Below are 16,895 nucleotides of genomic sequence, written 5' to 3' on the forward strand. Positions count from 1 at the left end.
AATACTACGAAGGCGATCTCGTGCTCGTTGTAAAAGATCTGCAGGCCACCGGGCAGAGTCGGAAATTGGAACCACGATACAAGGGGCCGTACGTCGTTCAGAAAGCGCTAGGAAATGATCGCTATTTGATAGCCGATGTTCCTGGCGTACAATTGACACAGCGTCGAACGTCGACAGTGTTCGCTGCAGAACGGATGAAGCCAAGGTTAATCAACAGGTTGGTCGAAGACAGTGACGATGACGAAACCCAATCTAACGGTTCGAGTGAAGATTAGCTTATTGCGGGTCGAAATAAAAGCTGTGGTGTCCGATGTTGAAGTGATACGAATTTCAAATTGATTAATGAACAACCCTAACTTACATTTACTATTAAATTAATAAACTTTAACAAACCTTTGTATTGATTGCTATTGTACTTATTATTGGATATTATTGTTGCTGCTCATCCAATAGCACAGCAAGTTCGAACACCGGCAGCACCAACAGCAAACGAAAGAAATGTGTCGATCTATTAGTAACTTCCACCAGTAGTCCAGAAAACGGTAGTGAACCGCAGCAGCATCCAATCGACTTCGAAACGAGAGTATGATCTTCGGCACGGGACGAATTTTCGGTCAAATAAAACTATCGTGATCGTTCTTGATCGTGTATTTTGAACAACTGACTCATTTCGCACAAAACAGCTTAAATTATATAGACACTATATTGTTCTCGTTTACTTATCGTTAACAAAGGCAAAGCAAAAGACAAATCGTATTAATCCATTTCGTCCATAGAGGACGCAGCGATAAGCTCCGTCACATTTATTCTCAGATGCAACATCCCGGCCCCCTTGAATTATTAAATTCAAAAAGCGAATGCCTCTAAGTTATCCGGTTGTGAATACACTAAGGAATTATTAGCAGCCGGTAACGATCGAGTTGCGTTGGAATTGAGATTTTTTGCGGCGCCAGTTTCCACCCAGCCAAACACACTTTCAACTAATAATGGCAAATTCGCATCCCGTTCCATACGTGCTGCAGTGGGAAAAAACGAGCAAAAATGCTTGGCACCAAGAACTAAGTCGATGGGTGTACTACTGTTGAATGTTGAATCTGCTAAAAACACATCATTTGGAATTTTCCAATCTGCGATTGATACGTCGTTACTCGGAAGGTTAGCCGTGACATGGTCCATGACAAGAAAGTCAGCATCACATGAAAATGAGTTTCTTCTCGATCTGACCTTCGTAGCAACTGAAGCACTTATGGTTTTCGATAGATTACCCGCACTTTGTATTGTGACGTTGGCCCTTTTCTTTTTTAACTGCAGAATACGCGCCAGCCTTTCAGAAATTAGATTAGGCTGTGATGCGCTATCTAATAATGCACGAGCCGAATGCGATTGACCATGAGCATCGACAATTGAAACAATGGCTGTCATGAGAAAAACACTTTCAGCTTGATTTTGCGTTGATGCACTAATCGCGATGCTTGGGGTTGATTCTGTAACGATGTTTGTGGCTTGTGTAGTCGATTCTGTTGGTTGTGGCATCGTATTTTCTGCAACAAAATGTACTGAATTTTCACTTGTTCTTTGGCTCTCGATGGCGTCCGGATGCAGTAAAGTGTTATGGCGACGATAGCATTTTCTACAACTGAATTCCGAGGTGCAATTTCTCGCAATATGACCGATTCTTAAGCAATTGTTGCACAAACGTTTTGAGTATGCAAATTGTTGTCGTTCAACTGGGGATAAGCGATGGAACATATCACAACGAATTAGCGAATGCGGCTGGCTGCACGCCGGACAACGATCAGTGCTACTGGAAGCACTTGTTGCATGACACTGTACTGGACAAACTGGCACATACGCACTGGATGGAGATATATGATGGTTGACAGCGATCGATTCTAGAACTCTTACACGTCGTTGTAAAAACTCTACTAAACATTCGTAGTTTGGATGACTTAATGTTGAAGCATGATCTTCCCATGTCTTGAGAGAGTCATCATGAAGGCGCGAACAAAGCAAATGCTCCAACATACTGCTCCATAGTTCTGTTGGCTCTCCCAACCGATGCAAAATTTTAACATGGCGTTGAAATTCGTCAATTAGCCAATGCAAGGTGGCAGCTGTTTCTATTTCCATGGAAGGTATGTCAAATAAAGCTTGCAAGTGACGCTTTTTTAACAGGTACTCGTTTGCATAGCGACTTATCAGTGTATCCCATGCCAACTGATAATTTCCTGAGCTGATCGCAATAGACTCAATCAATTGTGCTGCCTCTCCTTTAACAGCAGCTTTCAGGTAGTGGAATTTCTGGATTGCAGGAACTTCTTGATTGGAATGAATGAGGGCTAAAAATGTGTCATGGAATGCCAACCATTGATTATAATCTCCGTCAAACTCAGGGAGGGCGATTGTAGGTAACTTTATTCCTGACAAGGCAGCAGAAACGGGCGTACGCGAATTGTTTGAACCAGAAGTGGGGAATTTTGAAATAAGATTGGCCTTCGTCGCAAAAAACCGTGGTTCGAAACTGGCGCGAGCATCGGCTAGTAACTGTCTGTCCTCAGAAGACGCTTCCATATCTTCCAATTGTCCTTGCACACTTTCCAGCGTCGCCCACATATTGTCCAAATATTGAATTCTCAGAGGAACTTGCAGCTTATCGCGCTCCTCATTATATTCAGCTACAAACGTTTCTGTTCGTTGCAAAGCGGCTATTATCGTATCCCGCCGTGAAAGTAAAGTGGTTTTCTGTTGTTCCGCCATTTCGAAATTTATATTATTGTTAAGATGATGATATAGCTACAGGTATGACGAGCAGCACGAAATTCGATCCAATCCTGGTCACTGCACCAGTATGTTGCTGCTCATCCAATAGCACAGCAAGTTCGAACACCGGCAGCACCAACCGCAAACGAAAGAAATGTGTCGATCTATTAGTAACTTCCACCAGTAATCCAGAAAACGGTAGTGAACCGCAGCAGCATCCAATCGACTTCGAAACGAGAGTATGATCTTCGGCACGGGACGAATTTTCGGTCAAATAAAACTATCGTGATCGTTCTTGATCGTGTATTTTGAACAACTGACTCATTTCGCACAAAACAGCTTAAATTATATAGATACTATATTGTTCTCGTTTACTTATCGTTAACAAAGGCAAAGCAAAAGACAAATCGTAATAATCCATTTCGTCCATAGAGGACGCAGCGATAAGCTCCGTCACATTTATTCTCAGATGCAACAGTAAGGGAACAAATAGATTTATGAGTCAGTTGAATTTGTATAGCCAATCCGTGCGTTTGCTTTTAATCAGTGCGATCCGAAATTATTCCGTCTTACAATGTTTTACTTCCAAAAGTACGCTTAAATATCAGTCAGTTTCCGCATTACTTTAAATGACGAAAAAATATTGCCCTTAGTGTGTTCATGAAAAAAAGTTTGCGGTTATAGAATGTTTCGAACAATTCAATTCAATTTTTTCATATCAAAAAGGGTCTTGATTTTGGCAACATAGGCGAAACGCATTTGTTGCCAAATTCGAAATACTACTGTATTTAATATTTATTTGCGACAGATACGTTGTTCGCCGACAACGTGCAGGCTTCATCAGTGCCTTATTTCGAAGCCGTTGAAGGTATACGTATCTGTCGTAAATAAATATTAAATAGTGGAATTTAGTTGGAAAAAGTTTTCTCTTTTCTTTAATTTCAGAGTTCGTATTCCACTTCCACTAAGAGGCTTCAAAATCTTCAGACAATTGACATGCTTCACACTTTTCGTGAATTTCAATGCAAATTTCAAAATTGCAAATTGTCATCACAAACACACATATACATACATACATACATACATACATACATACATTCATACATACATGCATACATACATGCATACATACATACATACATACATACATACATACATACATACATACATACATACATACATACATACATACATACATACATACATACATACATACATACATACATACATACATACATACATACATACATACATACATACATACATACATACATACATACATACATACATACATACATACATACATACATACATACATACATACATACATACATACATACATACATACATACATACATACATACATACATACATACATACATACATACATACATACATACATACATACATACATACATACATACATACATACATACATACATACATACATACATACATACATACATACATACATACATACATACATACATACATACATACATACATACATACATACATACATACATACATACATACATACATACATACATACACACATACATTACACACATTGAATACAATCAACATTTAATATACGTTATACGGTGCTTAAGTGTTAAAGTTTCAATAACTTTTGAATGAACCGTCCGATTATCAATAACTCGGTTTCGTTTGATAGATCTCAACAGTAATTTTCAAATGATAATAAATCGTGTGATGTTTTACATTGAATTAATGCTTATATGTAACAAAAATATGTTGTAAATACTATTGTTTCACATTTCTTTATGTAACTTTCAAACTACAAGTCCAATCGTTATGAAATTTGGAAGTTAAGAGTCTGCAAGGCTCCTCTTTCATATACAATCAATTTGGTTCAAATCGGTTAAGGGACCTACGAGAAAATCAAGCCCCATCTTTTTCGTATTTTTGTACATAACTTTTGAACTAAAATTCCGATCAGTATGAAATTCAATAGCGACCTATGGGACACCTAAACTCCGCCAGTGAGGGACCACGCTGATGAACTAGCACGTGTAACTCCATAAAAAGAGTGAACAAGTGATGGGGAAATTGGATCAGGACCCAAACTGTCTGTCACAAGCCAGGATAAAGGAGGAGTGTTGAGATTTGTCTTTCGGTGTGCAGCGCTGGATGGCTCCATGACAAACACGTGATGGATCCATCTAGATCTGCACACCGAGTCTCTTCCGCAGAAAATCTTGTAAAAAAAACGTTTGCTCCCAATGTAGCAAGCAACATTGGAGCATGCTGCATTCTGAGTAAATTGCGGAGGAGGACCCCAATCCTCGGTGTAACGCGACCCGTGCCTAAGGATGAATGCTTGGGGGGGTCTAATTAAGTCTCCCAAGGTCGAACGGAGCCTGCATGGTACCAGGGCACCCCGTGCAGTAATTTGCTCCCTCTGTTCTAAGCTGGTAACGGACAGCTGATTCTTTCTCCCAGCAAATTAAGACCATTGAGATGGAAACAATTAATGAAACTTTTAATATAAATATAAATAACAAATCAAGTGGGGAATCAGCACTCAGGAGGGACCCTGACATCGATAAGACCCAAGAGGAAACTGGCGATGCTGATATAATCAGTCAAATCCCAGGACCCAGTTGTGTCGACGGTGCAGGACTAAACCCAAAACAGCCCGGTCGTACCACAAATCATATAAAATTACAAAGAAAAAATGTTAAATTTGTCCAGGTGAATCTTCACCATGCAAAGGGAGCAACTGCTGTACTTTGTAGAAGATTCACAGAAAGCAACCTGGATGTAGCACTGATCCAGGAGCCCTGGACCTATAAAGGTAGGATACAAGGAATTCCTACAAAGTCGTGTAAATTGATTTACGCCGAAGGTGAGCTCACGCCAAGAGCTGCCATTTTAGCAAGTGAAAACATAAAAAGTTTTCCAATTACAGAATTGATTACAAAAGATCTCACAGCAATAATGATGGAGGTTCCAACGACCCATGGCACGACTGAAATTTGCGTAGCATCTGCATATTTTCCAGGAGATTTGGGTGAAGTACCTCCACCAGAAGTGGTAAATTTGGTTTCTTACTGCAAGAAACAAAACAAAGCACTTGTAATTGGATGTGATGCAAACGCCCATCACACTGGGGAACGGGACACGAGGCATACAGACGTTAGGCATACGGACGCAAGGCATAGTACGCTAGGCATACAGACGTCAGGCATAATGGATATGAGGCATACTGGATGGAGGGCATATTTCCAAAAGGCATAATGGACGTGAGGCCGAATGTTCGCAAGGCCGAATGGACGAGAGGCCGAATAGACGTGAGGCCGAATGGACACGAGGCCGAATGGACACGAGGCCGAATGGACGCGAGGCCGAATAGACATTAGATCACCTGCACAACGATGAGGAATCGAAGTGGTTAGTCAGCTTACTAGCCAGATGCTGCAAACAGATGATTCAGGGCGAACCGGTTCGCTTTCCTCGGACTACTGACCCTAGTTAGTTTTTCCTAGTTCTCACATCGACGACAAAGCCGCTTTCTGTTTTTCAAGCTAAAAACACAGTTGTGTTCTGCTGGCACAGGGTGCGTCATCTGGCTTTGCATTTCATTTCGAAGTTTTATACAGCGTGATAGATCCAATTCAAATCTTTGTCTAACGCGAATTTCATTTTCTGTGATTTTTTGGTAACGGAGGTGTTACAGAAGGGCACTTGCCTAAATGTGACAGTAACCCGAATATACGACAATTTTCTCAATTGATCGCTAAAAACATTTGAGGCGTATTCGTTAATTCAATTAAATTGAGGTGACAAAAGTAAGCTCGGTTAAGCAAGTTATGAGTTATGCTTATCATAAGATATGAAACCTTTTTACCATGTTAGTATCACGTGTTTCCTAGAAGATTCAGGGCGAGCCGGCCGCAGGCAACGGCGAGTGTTCGCCGGTGACCCGCCGTCGGAAGCGCCGGCCACTGCGGGGGGCAGCCCCCCTGCAGAAATCACATCTGTCTGGGTCTATTCGTTTTCCTAGGTCTACCGACCCCTAGTTAGTTTTCCCTAGTCCTCGCATCGATTTAACTTTTGGAAAATTTAAAGCGGCAAAGCCGCTTTTTGTGGCTATCACACTGAATAAGCGGTGATCTTTTGTTAAAGCATTTATAAATTAGGTTAGAGCGGGACTAGTTTTCAAATAAAGTTTACATAACAATTAATAACATCAGGTAAATCGCCATTGTTGTGTGTTGTGTGTTCTTTAGTATTCTTGGGATTCAATAAAACCGAAAGCAAAGCGTGGGTGCTACACTCCGTTTCAAAACTTAACCTTAACTTTTTTAACAACAGACTACACAACATCAGGTAAAAGTTAATAATTGCGTTTCTAAAAGTAACATTCACGAAATATATTTTTATAAAAAAGTAACTTTTTGACTTAATGACGAAATATACGAAAAAATTTATTCTGCGACATTATAGATAACAAGTTTTCCTAGAGGATTGAAGGCGTAGTCGGGCTGCGAATATTTGATACTTTTAAAGGAATCATTTCAGTTTAGATAAGTAAGTATTCGATAAGATTATTACATCTAATTGTATCAATATGCAATTATATAACTCTGGCGAGGTCGCATGAGGTTATCATCCTTCGTTGGTGCATTCTCAACAGCTCCTCTTACCAGTATATTAACTCTATAAGGAACATCATTGGGATAATATAAAATTCGGCACGAAGGATCGGTAATGAGTGACCTGAGAATAATCCCGTCTTTAAGTAAAATGGTTTTGTTTCTTCAAAGATTCGCTCATCAAGCAAATTCTGCAACCTTGCGGTTACGAAGCCATTCGTTATGTTACATTCGGGCTAGTGGGTTTTGGGCTAATGTCGTGGAACTATTGCAGAGGGTACTTCTTACTTAACAAAAAGATAAAATTTGGATATTAGAACATTAAACCCAATACCGCTAAACACAAAAAAATCGAAAATGGAAAATAGTTAAAGTTATTATTTCACCACTGACGTGTTTTCCGTGTTTTAAACGACACTGTGTTTTGCAAAGAAATCATTCTGTTCTTTTTAATAAACAAATGGTTGGCATATTACATTGAGCCAATCGGTAATTGGATCAATTTTGGATTAACGGAGCGGAGGATTAACCGCATGTCACGTCGTATGCTATATGTGTTGCTTTTGCTCTGCACATCTTTAGGCCAGGTGTCCATTCGGCCTCGCATCCATTCGGCCTCGCGTCTATTCGGCCTTGCGTCTATTCGGCCTTGCGTCTATTCGGCCTCGCGTCTATTCGGCCTCGTGTCTATTCGGCCTCGCGTCTATATGCCTTGTATCCGTATGCCTTATATCCATTATGCCTAGCGTACTATGCCTCGCGTCTGTATGCCTAACGTCCGTATGCCTAACGGGGTGTCATCATCACACTGTTTGGGCCAGCACAGATACCAATAACAGAGGTGAACTCCTTTTAGACTATATATCATCAAATGATATAGATATATGCAATAAAGGGGAAGAGCCAACTTTTGTAAACGCAATAAGGCAAGAAGTACTTGACTTAACACTATGCAGTCCAACGATGACTGATAAAATAAAAAATTGGCACGTATCGGATGAAGAATCTTTGTCCGATCACAAGCAAATCATATTTGATTACGAAGCTAATCAGCAACTTAAGGAAATTATAAGAGATCCCAGGAAAACAAACTGGGATCAGTATAATATGAAACTGAAGGTTGGAGTCAAGAACTTGAAAGGCTGCTCAAGGACATGTAAAGAACTTGAGGACAACTCAAAACAACTTTCAAACCTGATCCAACAAGCTTATCACGAAAGCTGTCCTGCAAAGGAACGCTCTACGAATAGAGATGTCCTTGGTGGAACAAAACTTTGGAGAAATTTAGAAAGAAAACTCGGAAATTATTTTACCGGGCAAAAAGAACACAACAGTGGGAGGAGTATAAACAACCTCTCACTGCCTATAATAGGGAAATACGAAGATCAAAGAGGATTCACTGGAGGCACACATGTGAAAACATTGAAAATACTCCAGCAACTGCTAGATTGCAGAAAATCCTCGCTAAAGATCATTCTAATGGGTTAGGTACTTTGAAAAAAGAGGATGGCTCTTTTACTAACTCAACTAAGGAAACATTAGAGTTAATGATGAGAACACATTTTCCCTGTTCAATCATTAATACATGCGGAGACCAAAGTGCACCGGCATTGAGAACTGTAAATCTTGAAACCAGGACAGACAGTCTCGAAATAGCGAGTGAAATGACTGGGTTAGATAGAAACAGGAATGATGCTTGTACTTTGGCCAAAAAAAATTTTTACAAGAAGCAAGGTTGAATGGGCGATTGACACTTTTGAACCCTTCAAATCACCGGGTAGGGATGGAATTTTTCCTGTACTACTACAGAAGGGCAAGGCGTTTTTAACACCTATTCTAACAAACTTTTTTCAATCAAGCCTGATACTAGGTCATATACCAGCAGTATGGCGACAAGTACGGGTCACGTTCATTCCGAAGGCTAATAAGAAGGATAAGACTTCACCAAAATCCTTCAGGCCGATAAGCTTATCGTCCGTTGTGTTAAAAACAATGGAAAAAATAATTGATGAGCATATAAAATCATCATATTTAGCCAAAGATCCTTTGAGCGAATATCAATTCGCATATCAAGAAGGCAAATCTTCAATAACAGCAGTACAAACTGTTGTAAAAAAAACTAGAAAAGTCTTTTGAACCGAAAGAAATTTCACTAGGTGCCTTCCTTGACATAGAAGGCGCATTTGATAATTCATCTCATAATTCAATGATTACGGCTATGACGAAACGTGGTTTCGATATATCCATTATCGACTGGATTAGCGAAATTTTATCAAAAAGGGAGATATCAGCAAGCCTTGGAAGCTCATCTATAAGCATTAGAGCAGTAAAAGGTTGCCCACAAGGAGGCGTAATATCACCTCTACTGTGGTCTTTAATAGTTGATGATCTTCTTCAAAAGTTGACGGCGCTAGGCTTTGAAATAATTGGCTTCGCAGATGATATAGTCATAATTGTTCGAGGAAAATTTGATTCTATTATCGCTGACCGAATGCAAATGGCTTTAAATTTGATTTCATCATGGTGTGATAGGCAGGGTCTCAGCATAAATGCCAATAAAACTACTATCATACCATTTACGAGAAGGAAAAAATTTACATTAAATAACATCAGATTGAAAGGAACACTTTTAAAACTTTCAGACACTGTTAAATATCTTGGAGTATTTCTTGACAGAAAATTCAATTGGAACACACATCTAGAGCAAGCAGTAAACAAAGCAACAACCCAGATAACACAAAATCGTAATAGAAAGTTCACATTAAATCCTTTTCATGTGAATTTCACATTGGAATTGTATAATGATTAGAGTATGTCAAATCGAAGTGAACAATAAGTTGTTTTGCAGTCGTGCGTGTCTTCATATACAATTCATGACTGTGAATTATAAAGCAGGATAGACAATTGCAATATTTGATTATATCTTAATCATATATTCAGGAGTATTTAGTTGCGTGTTATAAAAACGGCGCAAAATGGAACTACAAATAGTTGTCAAAATTTTCGCACGTATGTCGCCTCCACTTTGGTACATATATGTTCTTATATGGCGTGAAATATAACTTTTTCGTTCAGATATGATTTTGTATACCTCAGTTGCAATCGAGATATACAAACCAAATGGTTTACTGGGAAATGCTCTATGGATCTGTAAAAGAACGTTTGGTAAGCAATGGGGACTGAAACCGAAGATGATCCATTGGATCTATTCGGCCATTGTCAGACCCAGGATTACCTATGCTTCGTTGGTCTGGTGGCCAAAAACGAAAGAGAAAACTACCCAAATAAAGCTGGAAAAACTTCAAAGGCTAGCCACTCTCTCAATAACAGGTGCAATGAGAAGTACACCTTCGAAGGCATTGGATGCTTTACTCTATATACTTCCATTGCATCAGTTTATACAATTAGAAGCTGAAAAAAGTGCTCTGAGCATCAAAAGATCAATGAACCTTTTTGAAGGGGATTTAACAGGTCATCTCAGTATTCTAAAAACTATTAGTATTAATCCTCTTGTAACCAGTAATGAAGATTGGATGGAGAAAAAATACAACTTCAACCGAATATTTCGTGTATTTGAGCCTAGACGTGATTCCTGGGAAGATGGTGGTCCCGATATTCGTCCAGGCTCGACAGTTTTCTATACAGATGGTTCAAAAATGGACAATCAAGTGGGAGCAGGAGTCACTGGCCCAGGAATAGACATGTCAATTTCTATGGGCAGATGGCCAACTGTATTCCAAGCTGAAATACAAGCAATTCTAGAATGTACGACTGTGTGCTTGCGCAGAAACTATAAACATTCAAATATATGCATCATGTCCGACAGCCAAGCAGCTCTAAACGCTCTAAAGTCGGCGACATGCACATCAAAACTTGTCTGGGAATGTATTCAATCACTCCAAAAATTGTCTCGTCGTAACCAAGTCAACTTGTACTGGGTCCCAGGTCACTGTGGAATTGATGGAAATGAGAGAGCTGATGCACTAGCAAGACTCGGATCATCTCATCAATTTGTAGGACCTGAGCCCTTCTGTTGCTTATCTGCTTCTGCTTTAAAAATGGAGCTAAAAGCATGGGAATGTACGAAAGTGGAATCAAATTGGAATAACACTTTCAATGCTAGGCAGTCGAAACGTTTCATCTCTCCTAACGTTTCAATTACTCGCAAAATACTGGAGCTTTCGAAGAAAGATTTAAACATTTATACTGGTCTTATAACAGTACATTGTCCGAGCCGCTATCATCTGAAGCTAATGGGAAAACTTCATGATGATACATGTCGCTTCTGCGGCATAGAAAAAGAAGACTCGAAGCACCTGTTATGCCGATGTCCGGCAATTCTCAATAAAAGATTAAGGTTCTTAGAAAGAGGGCTGTTAGCACCCTCTGATATTTGGAGAACAACTCCCAGCGCAGCAGTGCACTTCATCCGAAGTGCATCACCGGGACAAATGCTATTAGTCAAACAATGACAATCACTTCTGATAGTGGTGCGTCAAGGACACCTAGACCTTTCATTTGACACTAAGAACATTAAAATCGGTCCACCCATCACCGAGAAAAGTGAGTGAGATTAAACACACACATACATACACACACACAGAAAATGCTCAGTTTTCGAAACTGAGTCGAATGGTATATAACATTCGGCCCGCAGGACCTTCTTTCCATTTCCGGTTTTCCTAGTGATTTCTATACCTTTATACTATATATTTATATAGTAGAAAGGCAAAACATTGGTCGGGTTGATAATGATATCTGTCGCTTTTGCAATCTTGAAAGTGAAACCACAGAGAACAGACATCCATTCAGGAACAAATGTTTCGGGAATTCTTGGATAAAATTTCAAATTAAAATCACCTAATATGCTAGCGTCCCCACCACTATAGTTTCCCAACTAAATGATTCTTTTGATTTGTACACTGACAGCCTTTGGCTCCTCTGGCGCTAGTATATATGGACTGTGAGCGTTATGCTAGCACCAGAAGCTAGCTGTTGTGAGTTTAGTGTAGAATTTTATGCGCCTTTAGCGACATCATCACTATAGTTTCCCAACTAATTTGACATAAGTTTTATCCAAGTGGGGACCTTTCGCTTGGATGTCTGTTCTCTGTGGTTGTGGTGCGTTATATACGAGCAGATTTAAATTTCTCGACAAGGGTTATTTATCTCCCGGTGAGCTTTGGTCTGCTAATCCCGGGAAGGTTATTGGTTTCATAAACCATATCATACCTGACTGGGAACGTGTAGCGGCAAATGGCCAATCACTTGTATAATGGTGTTTGGTTTGTCTGACACGTACAGCAAATAAGGATATACTACAAAAGTTCAATTCAATGGACAAAGTAGTCTAATAGCAAATTCATAAATTAAGCTGCCTCAGGTCGATTGGCACTCAGTTTTGATCGAAGTGCTGTCAAAGCGTTCATAAATTAACCGAGATTGCATTCTGGTTAAACTGACAGCATTCAGTTTGAAGCGCAGGTTAAAACTGTCTAGCATTACGGTTTACGGGTCGATTTGTCAAACTGCCCGTATCGTTCATAAATTTCGGGTTCGAGTTAGCACGAACCCAGGTTAATTTATGAATTCGCTATAAGTCCCCCCTAACAAAAAAAAAGTTTTTTTTGCTGTTTTTTAATTTGCCCGGTCAACTTAACCGTCAATTGTGTATGACGCTTGATCAGTTTTTAATGTGAACGCATTCATACCAACGGGGTTCACATTGAAAATGTTCAGATTAAGGAAGGTCATTCCAGCGGGGTGTAGAGTCGTTCGATCATGAGTATGAGTCGCTTGCTACCGTTTGCGACGCTAGTCTGTATCCAAGTGTTTTAGTAATTTGTTCGCGCGTTTTCACAACCGATGAGTTGATCACCCACACACAGTTACACAAGATAACTGACGTTTCGGAGTATAAGAGTAAGTGGTTTTAGATTTCGTTTCTGCATATAAACACTGATGCAAATAATCAGCCCACTATGAAACAGCCTGATCTCTACACGGGGGTACACGGTAATCCATATATACTAGCGCCAGAGGAGCCAAAGGTTGTCAGTGTGCAAATCAAATGAATCATTTAGTTGGGAAACTATAGTGGTGTTGTCGCTAGCATATTAGGTGACTTTAATTTGAAATTTTATCCAAGTATTCCCGAAAAATTTGTTCCTGAATGGATGTCTGTTCTCTGTGCTTGTGCTACTGCTTGAAAATCTTTAAATTGATTCAAGTCATTTTTAGAAATCACTTTTTTAATATTGATGACAAAATTCTACCTTAAAATGACTTCAGTCCGATTAGTCAAATCGGTCATATCCGAGACGTGTTTCATATACTGTGCCAAGTTGATACCTTTTTATCATAAATTTACCCGCTCACGTCTCAACACTACGTAGAAAACCATAAAAAAGTAATCTTAGATTGCTAAAAAACAGTCTTGGATAATAATCAACACTTTAAAAGTCTACCATCAGAAATCAGACGAAATATATCGCGGGCGGATAAAAATGTTGCTCATGTCGCTTGTTGAAAAATCATGTCCGAGCATTTTAAATAATTTCTTTTTTGTTTTATTACTCGTAGGAAATTGATATAAGAACATTCCTCTGAAACATCTTGATACCGTTTTGACGAAAAAATTTCCGCTCGCAATTTGGAATGATGCACCTCGATATATCCGTGAAAATACATATTAGAAATAATCTTCTAAGCATAAACATAAAAGCTGTAAGAAAAAAACCGGCAAATCTTGTGTATCCAACGTTTTGTTTTTTAAATTAACTAATTTTCCATACAAAATGCTCGAAATCACAGAACTAGTGTAGATGTGTTAGTGCAAAGTAAATATGGCAGCTCGCATTGTCATATACATGGTATATATCAATTTACGTTGGTCATAAGTGCGCTCAACGCTGTGTTTTCATCGTTTTCATGCCAGTGAAATGTTTTTAAACATTCTTTTTTTTTCGTCCGGATGAATTGAATCCCACAACTGCGCCCTTTTGCACCGGTTTTTTTCAGAAATTTGAAGCAAGCGAAGTTTCCAATCACATTACTTGGCAGCCATATTTGAAATTTTAAACTGGTTATCAAAGTTTGACAATGAGATTCCCCTTTTGATGAATCTCAGGCACACACACATATGCATATATAATGTAAATACATTAGGGTAATGTCGTTATCGTCGGGCCACTGTTATGGTCGGGCCACCACGATTTTTTCAGTTTTAGTAACTCGTGATACCTTTGTACAAGCATTGTAAAACTTCTTACTGTGACAGCTAACTTTTCACAATATTGTGAGTTTCAATCGTGTATTCAAAACACGCGTACTGAACTCACTGATTGAAACAATACAAAAAAAGTTTTGCAAGTGCAGTTAACTTTTCTTCAAGAAATGTTTCATGAAATGAAATTACCGGGATAAATATTGAAAATTTATTAAGTGTGTTGTGCTCTATTCGAAGGCTATTGAAAAATCACGTCCAGTTAGGCATTTGGGTAGGGTAAGGGGGTAAATGCTACAAAAGCGCTTATTGTAAAGGTCAGGCCACTTGTGTAGTCATGGTTGGGCCACCATAATTTTAAGCACAGAAGCGCAATTTTCGCTAGAGAACGTCAGTCGCAGGAAATGTGATGAAATAAAGCCTAATTAGTACAATAAAAACCTAGATTGTTGTTGATTTTTCATTGCAGTAGTACACATCCGAAAACGCGATTGTAGTAATATTGATTTTACAAGATCACCAAAAATTTCGCAAGGATGTTATTAGAAATAGGATATTTATACTTATATGGGCCGTTGCTCACGAAATTCATTCTTTTGATGTCTCTACATAGAGTTTCAATGCGTATTTCTTGGATTAAGAGCGGTGGCCCAACCTGTACAACGTGGCCCGAGTATGACAACATTTTTTGTCTTCACGTACATGCCTATAACTTTACTATTTTTTAAGCAATCAATTCAAAATTTTCCAGGAGTATAACTTATTCTTAAACCTTTCCAACGATCTATTTAGATTTTAATAAATCTTTTTAAAACGGAAGTTATGGGCGAATGTCAAAAAGGCGGCCCAACCACGACGACATTCCCCTATCTGAACGTGTGTGATGTTTACCACGCGCACTGCAGCGACACTGGCTTTCTATATATGTATATTGATTATATTGTGGGAATTCATCACCGCGACCAGTACTTACATAGATGTATTGTGACATTGACTTGCCAGAAATATCTTATTCAAAAAGTAGGGAATTACTTTAAACAAAAACTTTATCAGTAGAGATTTGACACAAAAATTAAATTCAAGTAAGTTGCCCGGGGCAAGTGGGAATATTAAGTGAGAACGGAGCTCATAACTCTCTTCAACCTCATTTTCTCCAACCGAACCTTTCTAGAAATGAAATATAGGGTAAGGGAGGGTATCACGCTACTAAATTCGGCATACATTACCTTTTTTGCTGCGCTTTCCCAAATAAAAACTTTGCCGCTATACAACAATACTGAAACGAATGCAGCACTCATAGGCTTTAATGTGTTATAACTATTTTCATAAAAATGTAAGTAATTTGCTAAATTTTATTCAATAAACATCAAAACCACTGTTTTTCCACTGGCACGTAATCAGGCTGAAAAACGACCAGCAATGGCTTACGCGTATCTGCTCTTGATGATGGTTTGGAAAACACAATTATGATCACGTTTACTTATTCTAGAAACTAAACAGCTGTGAATATGATATCACAGAACAATTCTACTTCTTTTTATCACGGAAAAACACAAAAATTTCCTTCTGATATGAAAATATAAATCAATTTTCATTCACTAGCACTTGCAGCATTCTGCTTTTAATTTCAGCATATGGTGCTCTAGTTACACTACTACCAGTGTGTGAGGCAATTACTCCTAAAGCTCTTCTATCTCGTTAACATATCTAGTAACACCACTGACAACCCACTTGCTACTGGTGCTAGTGTATATGTACGATTCAATGATACACTAGCGCCAGCAGCAAGCTGTTGTCACTGCAAAACTAGTTGTCTTCAAAGAGCCGATATCTAGGCAATACCGACATGTTATCTATCGGTCTCGCTTTTGATCTGTTTTTGAAAAGCATTTACGCCCTTTACTGGCTAGTTCGGCCTGTCGAATTTAAAAAACACAGACAGCACTATAGAAAATGGGCCCAATTTAGTCGCAGCGACTTCATCATTTCTCGCAACTATAACTCAAATTCAGTAGCGTTTCATTAAGATCAAAATACACGCCGATATTCAGTAAATATTATTCTATCAACTGGTATAAAAATCTTGTCTCGAATAAATATAGTTTCAACACAGACTAACAGACGTAACACTGAAGCCTCATTCCATCGTCAATAAAAACGATCATTTCAAATTTTCGCTTAAACTAAGACTCAAACAACAGTCGCTGCGCGAGAACGCCGCTAGCCTGCGTTGGCGCTGTTGTCAAATAATACACAAGTAAATTTATAGCATTGCTAAATTTATAGCA

At 38.9% G+C, this 16,895-nt stretch overlaps 1 protein-coding gene across 1 annotated transcript; it reads right to left on the reverse strand.

Moving 5' to 3' along the window:
- Positions 1-846: 846 nt before the first annotated feature.
- Positions 847-2,757, reverse strand: LOC128745956 (uncharacterized). Its single transcript, XM_053843012.1, has one exon. The coding sequence runs from the start codon at positions 2,755-2,757 to the stop codon at positions 847-849; it is 1,911 nt and encodes a 636-aa protein (XP_053698987.1).
- Positions 2,758-16,895: the final 14,138 nt, after the last annotated feature.

This window comes from Sabethes cyaneus, chromosome 1 (assembly GCF_943734655.1).
Source record: "Sabethes cyaneus chromosome 1, idSabCyanKW18_F2, whole genome shotgun sequence".
Classification (NCBI taxonomy): Eukaryota; Metazoa; Arthropoda; class Insecta; order Diptera; family Culicidae; genus Sabethes; species Sabethes cyaneus.